Below are 12,116 nucleotides of genomic sequence, written 5' to 3' on the forward strand. Positions count from 1 at the left end.
GGATACATCTAAGGGAGATCACTTTCATATTCTTATCCGAGATTGACCGATTGATCATTTTAAAACCAAATCTCTTGAAATTGGCCAATTTTGAAGCCGTCTAGCCGTCAAAAATTGACAACGTATGCAGCTGTGCGAGGTGACGTCACAGCGATGAAGATGAAAAACGTGACGCGAGAGCAACAGGGAAAGACGTGACCGGACAAAGACGGTACCACCTGTTCGATACGGTAGAGTCTTGTTAAGCAGAATAGAGTACTAAAAGAATTTTGAACAAGAGACAAGGCGTTATTCTGAAAGTACCTGTAAAAAAATGCCTGCTGCTTCAACTGAAAAAACGAGTCGAGTTCTTTCTTTGTCTTTGTTTCCTTGCGACTATCTTCATGCAATGTGTGGGTCCCTTGTTTTGATATGTAACGACTACAATTGTATTTATCCTTTTTTTGTAATGTTTTTATTCGGGCCTTCATTTTTGCTTCGATTTCCGCCTTTCCTTTTGAAGGCTACTGCGCCAGCAACTTCGGTCTGCTGCTAGCTCTTCCAAAAATTTTTTTTTCATATTCATGACTTTTAGGTGGGACTTTATCATATCCTTCTAGCGAAGTTTCTGCCCACCAATCTTTCTGTACTCATTTTCCAATACTCCATACAACAGGAATTTTGGGATGCGATTGTTTTCCATTCTGGCCACGTGTTCAGTCCATCGAAGTTGTGTGGTGGCGAGTACGAATTCTATTCTGGCTATGTTGTTTTTGTTAAGTACTTCACCATTTGGTATATTCTCTGCACGCCTGTGGAACTCTGTTCCGTCTGCCTGCTTCCCACCTGACTACAACCTGGATGTCTTCCAACGTCCAACGTAAACAAATTCCTAACGAACCGCCCCCTTAAATAAACACTTCAGCAAATCTCCTCACTAACGTACTGTACTTGCAATAACCCTTATCCCTGAGTGGCTTCCGGGCCTTGATAAGTGGTGACCACCGTGTAAAAGAAAAAAATCGTTACTCCAATAAAAATTTCAAAAATCAAAGAAAGAATGAAAGCACGAAAATGTAATCGCTCAACCTGAAAAAAAGAAGCACGTGACAAACTCTCCACCAGATATTTCGGCAGAGGGGATACGAAGAGAGGCTATTCTCCGGATATTGAGCACCTTTTTTATGACTATATTCCAGTTAAGCTACCTCAGTATGGAAAGATTTGTTTTTACAGTTTCTTGCAATGAAAACAAACTGTAAATAATTCAGTTTTAAAAATACCAAAGTAGAAGAATTATTGTTAACCGAAATACACGTTTTTATGTTATAAAAATGATGATTTATTACTTATTAAAAGAAAATAAATAGAAAACAATGTCAACAAGAAAAAAAAACTGGTAAAAAAAAACGTAAATGAAAGTGTTTTTGTTTTCGTGTTAAATAAAGAATCGTAGTTGAATTGGATAAAAATCCACTGGACCACAACGTTAATTGCGAAATCACGGAAATTATTTTATTTCAAACTAATTCATAAAATTATTTTATTTCAAACTAATTAATAAATTATTTTATTTCAAACTAATTCATAAAATTATTTTATTTAAACTAATTCATAAAATTATTTTATTTAAACTAATTCATAAAATTATTTTATTTAAACTAATTCATAAAATTATTTTATTTCAAACTAATTCATAAAATTATTTTATTTCAAACTAATTCATAAAATTATTTTATTTAAACTAATTCATAAAATTATTTTATTTAAACTAATTCATAAAATTATTTTATTTAAACTAATTCATAAAATTATTTTATTTCAAACTAATTCATAAAATTATTTTATTTAAACTAATTCATAAAATTATTTTATTTCAAACTAATTCATAAAATTATTTTATTTCAAACTAATTCATAAAATTATTTTATTTAAACTAATTCATAAAATTATTTTATTTAAACTAATTCATAAAATTATTTTATTTAAACTAATTCATAAAATTATTTTATTTCAAACTAATTCATAAAATTATTTTATTTCAAACTAATTCATAAAATTATTTTATTTCAAACTAATTCATAAAATTATTTTATTTCAAACTAATTCATAAAATTATTTTATTTAAACTAATTCATAAAATTATTTTATTTCAAACTAATTCATAAAATTATTTTATTTAAACTAATTCATAAAATTATTTTATTTAAACTAATTCATAAAATTATTTTATTTAAACTAATTCATAAAATTATTTTATTTAAACTAATTCATAAAATTATTTTATTTAAACTAATTCATAAAATTATTTTATTTAAACTAATTCATAAAATTATTTTATTTAAACTAATTCATAAAATTATTTTATTTCAAACTAATTCATAAAATTATTTTATTTAAACTAATTCATAAAATTATTTTATTTAAACTAATTCATAAAATTATTTTATTTAAACTAATTCATAAAATTATTTTATTTCAAACTAATTCATAAAATTATTTTATTTAAACTAATTCATAAAATTATTTTATTTAAACTAATTCATAAAATTATTTTATTTAAACTAATTCATAAAATTATTTTATTTAAACTAATTCATAAAATTATTTTATTTCAAACTAATTCATAAAATTATTTTATTTAAACTAATTCATAAAATTATTTTATTTAAACTAATTCATAAAATTATTTTATTTCAAACTAATTCATAAAATTATTTTATTTCAAACTAATTCATAAAATTATTTTATTTAAACTAATTCATAAAATTATTTTATTTAAACTAATTCATAAAATTATTTTATTTAAACTAATTCATAAAATTATTTTATTTAAACTAATTCATAAAATTATTTTATTTCAAACTAATTCATAAAATAATGCTTGAAATGCTTTAGTTTAAATATTCGCCGAAAAAGAAAACAAAAAGAACAGTGTTAGCGCCCAGGGGAAATAACTCAAACCGGTTTATAAAAAATCGATGCCGGTAAAAAATAAATTAAATTAAATATGTTATCAATACAAATCAAATTTAAATGATAAGCTTAAATAGAACACTTAAAAGAATCCTCTCACTATGAACAATAACTAACACACCGCTATTTGATAAAGTCGATTTTCCTTTATGTAATATGCAAATGACATGATTTCTTGATCGTATATTTTGCAAGAATCATACTATATATAGGAATAAATGAAACATTACAGAGATGGAACTTTTGTATATATTAATTAAGTTGTGAACAAACAAACAAACAAACAGGAATACGAATTTATATATATAAATTCCAAGGAATTTTTACGGGTACACTTAGTAAAAATAAAAAAGTTAATATTGGGTTCTGGTTTGGGAACAAGAAATAACCAGGGCACCAGATTCATTCTGAGGTAACGTCGGTTACTTTCACTCAATAGATCTTTTAATTCGTTAAAACTGGGCAAAAGTTATGGCGCGTTGACTCTGAAGGAATGCTTTATACCAGATTCATAGTTAAATTTGTACTCAGTTTTTGCATTAAATACGAACCCCTATTATACCTTATAAATACCTAACAGGGCATCCAATGGATACCATAATGATTAACTCGCTGCACATTATTATAACAAAGAGCCATACATAATTTCAGTCAGATCAGCCAGGTACTTTCCGAAACAACTTCTAGAGTAAATATAGTACCGTGATAACTAATCCTATTAATCCTTATTAACCCCTAACACGGCATCGTACAGATACCATAATACTTAGTTCGCTGTACTTTATCATAAAAAGGTACATACGAATTTTCAGCCAGATCGGCCAAGTAGTTTCCTAGATAACTTTTTGAGTAAATATAGCATTGTGGTGAATAACCCTGTTCATCCTTATTAACTCCTGACTGTGAATCAAATGGATACCACAATACTAAATCGCCGTACTTTATCATAACAAAGGCCCATACAAATTTTTCAGACAGATGGTCTCAGTAGTTTCATCTATCTATATAGCTATAAAAGTAAAATTGTCTGCTTGTATGTATGTGTGCATTTCCCTACACAATAACTCTGTCAATTTTCAGTCTACAGACTCGAGATTTGACATAAGGGGTAGTGAGATTTGGGAAAATATTTTTAATCTGTTTTCGGCCAGAAATTTGACTGTAAAGGGATCAAAGTTCAACGATTTGACCTTTGAAAACTCTACCGAACTCCTCCGCCAATTTTGGGTCTAAACACTTGAAAGTTTTGATGTAGGTTACTTGGACATGGATCGAACTTTTTCACTTGATTTGAACCAAAAACATTAAGGGGTAAAAACTGAGGTCAAATTTTTAAAATATGACCGCTCAGCCAACATTTGATCTAAACATTTGAAATTTTACATAAAGTGTATTCAGACATAGGGAAGCTTTTTAATCGTTTTTTTTTTTTTTTGCCGAAAATTAAGCTACCAAGAGGTCAAAGTTTAACAGATTTGACCTTTGTATCTTTTGAGTCTAGACATTTGAAATTTAATATAAATGGTATTCAGACATGCAGCAAGCTTTTTAACCAGCTTTTGGGCGAAATTTTGGCTGCTATGAGGTCCAAGTTAGATGAGTTGACCTTCGGAGACTCTATCAAAGTCCTCTGCCAATTTTGGGTCTAAACACTTGAAATGTTAGATGTAGGTTACCTGGACATGAGTAAAACATTTGTATATATATATATATATATATATATATATATATATATATATATATATATATATATATATATATACAATTTAAAGGAGATTAGAACAATAGTCTAAAGAGCTGAGTGTATTTCAATGTAACAGTGAAATTACTAATTTAATTAAAATACAGGAAAGAGAAAGTGCTCGTTGTAATTTAGATATATAATAAGCTCGATAGGTAAATATCCTAGAGCTAATTCAATATTAAGTAATGTGATTGATAATTTAAAATTTAAAAATCAAATTATAATTAAATTAAAAATCCGTTTCATAAGAAGGAACAACAACAAAATCAATTATCTGTACGATCGTTTCGGAAAACAATGCTTTTTATTGTGGTAGACATCAAGTTATGTACAATAATTATTACATATAGTTTTTTAATAAGCAAGGTCTCCTCGTCAGCAAATTTTAACCATAGTTCCTGATTTCAAAAGGCGAAAAATTAAAAGATACATCTGCCTTACTTTTAATGCTAGGTTTATTTATGGTGTATTTTAAATTTAATAAAAACCCTTCAAAATTTGCTGAGGAGGAGACCTTGCTTATTAAAAAACTATATGTAATAATTATTGTACGTAACTTGATGTGTGTGTGTGTGTGTGTGTGTGTGTGTGTGTGTGTGTGTGTGTGTGTGTGTGTGTGTGTGTGTGTGCGCACATAAGGTTATGAATAGTACATAGGACCCGAACAAAGCTGGGCTGAACTGCGTGGAAGAAAAACAAAACGGAAAGACAGAAAGATAGACAGACTGATAGAAAATGTTAATATTGGGCTCTGGTTTGTGAAGAAAAATACTCAGGGCGGTCAGATGCATTCCCAGTCAACGCCGGATATTTTTTCTAGCAAAAAAAAAAAAATAAAACAAATAGAAATAATAAAACAAAGGATGTTTTAGGATTGTATTGTTTATTACACGTAAATGTTTTTTTTTCTTGTGTCTGAATAAAAAATATCTTTACAAAACAGATTTTTAAGTAAAAAGAACACAGTACAAATTTAAATGATAAACATTGTTAAAGAAGTTGGGTAACAAAAATAATGTCTGTCATTATAAAAAAAATGAATATATATATATATATATATATATATATATATATATATATATATATATACTTGCATACCTTCTTTGATGTAAACCCATTGAAACTCCTATTTATCAAGGAGTGCTCGATGAATGCACAGAGCAACACATAATGTATTATATAGTAAGCTTGTTCACACAAACATTGTTGGCTACACATGTGCATACATGTTTCAGCAGTGCCTCATTTCCAAGAGCCTTGAAAATGATCTTTAGCCTGGTGAGGTGGTCTCTCTGAAATGAAGCACCGCTGAAACATATATGCACATGCGTACACAACTATCTTTGTAAAAAAAACATACTATATGTATATATGTGTGTGTCCATTAATTTTTTTTTTTTTTCAAAAAAAGTCTCTCTCTCAATCTCTTTCTTTCTACTATCTTTCTTAAATGCATGCGTGGCGCCAACTGAAGATCGATAAGGGTGTGAAACCGTGATTGTAGCTTTTTAAAACATCATACGTTTAACTATATATATATATATATATATATATATGTATATATATATATATGTATATATATATATATATTGAATAAATGAAACAAAACTTTACTCCAAAATTCATGATGTTGACCATCTTATAATTTATTCCTTTAATTCAGTTGACATTAAAGGAATAAATTATAAGATTGTCAACATCATGAATTTTGGAATATAGTTCTTTGTCATTTATTCCCTATATTGCTCTGTAATTACATTGAGCTTCTTAATTAAGGATTGGCATATATTAAAAGAAATTATATTACTACAGAAATATATATATATATAATATATATATATATATATATATATATATATATATATATATAGTTTTATTTTGATATTTACGTAAATAACTATAGCTCAATAGAGATTGGTACAATCATCTATAGCTGTATTTTATCCAAGGTAAATCTATAAACTACAAATAAGTCTTTATAATTATCATTAATTCTGCAACAGTTCCATCTCCATAGAAAAAGAAGATGGCGGTAATTTTATAAACATTCTTTCTGGAATTTGTTATGTAATCAAAATAAAATCAATAATAAAATTCTTTTCGACAAAACTGGAATTACCAGGAAATATTTTACATCTGGAATGATTTTTGGCCTAACACCATTTTCTGTTGATTTCGAGTCGGGACTTATTGCGTTATGCCGTCTTTTCCGTATTTGTCTCTCCGGAATTAAATGGCTGTACAATTTAAAAAAAAATGCTTTTTATTCAAACAGGTTTAATGAAACATAGGCAGCATTTTTTCAATTAACTTTTTGGTACTTCTATACTTTATCGCCGAAACTGGAGACTCCATTTTATTTCACGCACCTGCCCTTAAATGGAAGAGAGAAATCAGTATTTTAAATTATGAAAAAAAAGTAAATCAAGTGAAAGAGAACAAATATCCATAAATGTTTAATTTGTAATGTTTTGATTTAATTAATGAAAACGGGAAAGTTTTTCATGAAACATGTTTCATATTTTTGTTAAATTAATTGTTTAAACTGGGCGAGCGCCATTTGAAAACCATATATATATATATATATATATATATATATATATCCTTTATTTAGTTTTTTTTTTTTCATAGTACTTTCCGGAAGTTTATCTAGTTTATTCTTTTTGTTATTTATTTCTAACTTTGACCATAGATTAAAATACTGATTTATCTCTTGCATTTTAACTGCAGGTGCGTGAAATAAATGGCATTTCCAGTTTCGGTGATAAAGTGTAGAAGTACCAACTTTTTTTTTAATTATTATTTAATGCTTCATTTCTGGTGATTATATATATTTTAATATTTATAATGATATTATCCACAAAAACAAATTACACACTTACGTGCATTGTTAATGGCCGAATTGTAGATTTTACCTTTTGTAAATGGTGGATTTGTGGTTTCGTTAATAATTAATAATTTTATATTAAAAAACATGTAAAGAAATGAACAATTTAATACATTGACCTATGGACAATAGTTCGCACACACACACACACACACACACACACACACACACACACACACACACACACACACACACACACACACATATATATATATATATATATATATATATATATATATGAGCAAACAGTTAATAAAATATGTTAAAAAAACACTTTGAAATGAGTTAAAAACAACTCTGCGGATTAAGGACTATCCATTTATCTAGTGTTTCCTTTTCAGATTAAATATGTTTTTAACTCATTTCAAAGTGTTTTTTTTAACATATTTTATTAACTGTTTGCTCATATTATAAGCTCTATTTCCTATTTGGTTTTATCGAGCTTTTACATCTGGCTGAGATAACTTTATAAATATTAATTCTTTAATATTTATAATTTACTTTAATTTTACCATCTTGGATCATTTTGGTAAATTTAATTGTAATTTTTATTTTATATATATATATATATATATATATATATATATATATATATATATATATGTGTATGTGTGTGTGTGCGTGCGCGCGTGCGTGTTTTTTTTTTTTTTTTTTTTTTTTTGGCTAACTCGCAATTCTATAGTAATTTTGTAGTTCTATTTTACTAGTGGGTTTACCTGAAGAAATTATTTTCTAAACTCCAGAGAATAAGCAAATAAATTTTGTGGTTTCGTACAATAAATTTTGTAAATGTTCATTTGCACTACATAACTCGGTATATATATATATATATATATATATATATATATATATATATATATATATATATATATATAGTAAGTTATGAAAATATATACAGCAATTAAGGTACACAGAATATTTCGCGTTTTATTCTCGTAAGAATTTGCCTAGCTTTTATGCCTGACGAATTCTTACGATGATGAAACACGGAATATTATGTGTTGCTTAATTGCCATGTATGTTTTCATAGCTTACTAGCTAGCTCTACCTATGTATTGAGCACTGTTGAAGTAAATACTGAAAAATTACGCATAAAATTATATTTTCGTATATTATTTTATGTGATTAAATGAAGCCATATATATATTTATATATATATATATATATATATGTATATGTATATATATGCATGTTTGTGTCTGTGTGTATCTATGTGTATGTATGTAGGTGTGTGTGTGTCCATCGGTCATATTGTCCCCTTTCTCACACAAAGAACCTCCCCTCTCACTCAGCACACATATAACAATGAACAAAGAAATTTTTTTTATTAAAGTCAGTTTTTAATGGATCAATTAGTCGCCAGGTGCTGTTTGAAAGGCATCCACCGATTGGTTAATTGATTTTTTTTACCCCCCAAAAGTTTGTGTCGACCCACCCCTTCCCCTCGATTGTGCCGCCCTTTATCGCCGTCGGAGAAAGAAGGAGCATTCTCGCAGGAAGATTGTCAGCAGCTCTTAAAGAGCGCCCAAGTCGTGAGTGCTTCGTGCACCTGTGAAAATAAAAATGGAAACGGTGTTAAACGTTTGCACAGAGATTTAAAAAAAAATGGGATAGAGGATAGACAAAGAAAACGATTGAATTTGATAGAAACAAAGAGATAATTATACACACATTTAAATAAGTTATATGCAGGGGGATAGAAATGACTGAAAGTATTTTAAAATATTTTTTTTTTATAATTATCTATCTATATATAAAAGTGAACGTGCCACTGTGTGTGTGTGTGTTTGTGTGTGTGTGTGTGTGTGTCTGTGTCTGTGTGTGTACATTTTCCAACGCATTAACTCTGTCAGTTTAAACTCTACAGACACGAAATTTGATATACAGGGTACTGAGATTTGGGAAGATCTTTGTAATCCATTTTCGGCCAGAAATTTTGCGATTAAGGGGTCAAAGTTCAACGATTTGGCCTTTGAGAACTCTACCAAACTCCCACGACAATTTTGGGTCTAAACACTTGAAATTGTAGATATAGGTTTCTTGGACATGACTCTAATTTAATAACTTGATTTGAGCCCCCCCCCCAAAAAAAAAAACAAAGTTAAGGCGTCATAATAGGGGTCAAAGTTAAAAAAATTGACCGCTTTTTTTTTGTTGCTCAACATACACCTCCAAATTCTCGGGCAACACCAGGCTAAAATGCTAGTATATCTATAAAAGTGAATGTCTGTGTGTGTCTCTGTGTGTGTGTCTGTGTACATTTTCCAACGCATTAACTCTGTCAATTTTAAGTCTGCAGACTCGAAATTTGATATACAGGGTACTGAGATTTGGGAAGATCTTTGTAATCTATTTTCGGCCAGAAATTTGGCTGTTTAGGGGTCAAAGTTCAACAATTTGACCTTTGAGAACTCTACCAAACTCCTCCGACAATTTTGGGTCTAAACACTTGAAATTGTAGATATAGGTTCCTTGGACATGGATCTAACTTAATAACTTGGTTTGAGCCCAAAACAATAGATGTTAAGGGATCATAATAGGGGTCAAAGTTTTAAAAAATTGATCGCTTTTTTTTTTTTTTTGCTCAACATGCACCTTCAAACAATCGGGAAACGCCGGGCTGAAATGTTATTAATTTATACAATTAATGAACGTAAGAAGAGCGTATAATACGTGGACTTTTATTTAAACTTTAATATAGGCGTCTTCATTAGTCGCCAGCTTTTCAAGTCGACCAGGAATCACATCAATTGATTTCACAAGAAACTCTTGCGGAATGGTAATCATAACTACACGTATTTGTGCTTCCAGTTTTTCCAAATTTCTTGGTTAGGTTGAGTAGACCCGTTCTTTCAGCCAAACCTAGAGAAAAAGTCGCAGATGTTGCGAGTTTCTCTTTGCTTTATCGTTATTTTCAGGCAAGTGCTCGACTGAGCTCCAATCTATGGTCCCCCCACGCCAAACTTTCACAAGAAACACCCGTCTAGCTAAAAACACTATCAATAATTCCCCCCACTCTTTATCTGTGCCTAAACCTAAACGTAGATTCCATGAACAAAGTTTCTTTCTTAGAACTGCACGCCTGTGGAATTGTTTTCCGTTTTCCTGCTTTCCAGTTGACTACAATATGGTTGTCTTCAAGTCCAACGTAAACAAGTTCTTGATGAGCCGTTCCACTTAAATCAACAAATTTACCGAACTTCCATTACTAACGACTACTATATTGTCCAATTTACTACTTACACTCTTAACCCTTATCCTCGAGTGGTATCTGGCCTTGATAAGCCATTCAAGAACAACGATGGCAACATCTTGCATAAAAATCAAGTCTTCAATATTGTATATATGGGAAAACAAATGAACACATATCTAAGAAAATGACAGAAACACTAGAGGATGACCTCCAATCTGTAGTGGAATGGGGACAAAAATGGATGGTCACATTCAATGCTGCCAGGACTAAGCTTGTTTCCTTCAATAACTACAAGAAACCTTCTCTACCACCAATAGCAATGGCCAAGAACACATTACCTGAAAGTACTTCCTTTAAACACCTCGGCCTAACGTTTACATGGAACATGAACTGGAATAGATTGAGAGCATTGCCAAGGCTACTGTAAAGAAGGTGGGCTCTCTCTACCGTGCTAGAAAACTACTTACGCCTCAAAGTATCCTGTACCTCTATAAGGCCACCGTTCGTCCATGTATGGAGTACTGTTGTGACATTTGGGCTGGTGCATCTGCCGCTTGTCTCTCACTCCTGGACAGGGTTCAAAAGAGAGTCGCCAACCTGATAGGTCCTGAACTGTCATCTAGGCTTCAGCCTCTGTCTCATCGATGAAATGTTGCATCCCTCTGTTCTACAAGTACTTTAATGGTGAATGCTCTGACGAACTGCAAGCACTTGTACCTCCTCAACGTGACTACCCCCGACAAACCCGACAAGCAACTAAGTCTCACCCCTTTACAGTAGAGATCTCTAGGTGTAAGAAAGCCTTTTACTCCAACAGTTTCTTCTCCAGAAATGCAAGACTTTGAAACTTCCTTCCGGGATTCTGCTTTTCCAACTGTACTGACATGCAGAAGTTCAAGTGTAATGTGAACAAATATCTTTCTGCTCATCTTCCTTCCTAATGCCCCTGCAACTTATGTCCCCGATGGTAGCCCCCTACTTCAAAGTGACATTGTGCCTTGTTTGGGGTGAAAATTGACTAAAGAAAATTGTCCCAAAAATCGATACCTTCTGAGAAACAGGAAGCAACAAGGAATTCCAAAGGAGAAGCGGTTCGAGGAAAAAAGCGTTTCGAGGAAAAAAGCTATTGGAGTAGAAACTGTTCAGATATCTAGGAACTTTTGTAATGAAGGGAATTGTTTTGCTTCTAGTCTTGTTTGTTCAGAGATATTGGTCTGGAGTGGTAAATACGTCACACACAAAAATACAACATTGCAGCGATGGCGCAGGGGCTAAGGTTTCATAGACAATATGGGGCCTTTTAGATTAGAGACTCCTTTTTAACACTCTCTACGAGG

The 12,116-nt window shown here is 30.5% G+C and overlaps 1 protein-coding gene across 1 annotated transcript in view; it reads right to left on the reverse strand.

Moving 5' to 3' along the window:
• Nucleotides 1–8,904: 8,904 nt before the first annotated feature.
• LOC145269484 (metabotropic glutamate receptor 3-like) overlaps nt 8,905–12,116 on the reverse strand; it is a 46,948-nt gene continuing 43,736 nt past the window's right edge. Inside the window, exon 6 of the mRNA XM_080125208.1 lies at nt 8,905–9,135. Within this exon, the coding sequence (XP_079981334.1) occupies nt 9,101–9,135 (35 nt within the window). The 3' untranslated portion in view covers nt 8,905–9,100. The remainder of the gene's footprint in view (nt 9,136–12,116) is intronic.

Source organism: Euprymna scolopes, chromosome 45, assembly GCF_053919585.1.
Source record: "Euprymna scolopes isolate OS-2025 chromosome 45, ASM5391958v1, whole genome shotgun sequence".
NCBI classification, from domain to species: domain Eukaryota; kingdom Metazoa; phylum Mollusca; class Cephalopoda; order Sepiida; family Sepiolidae; genus Euprymna; species Euprymna scolopes.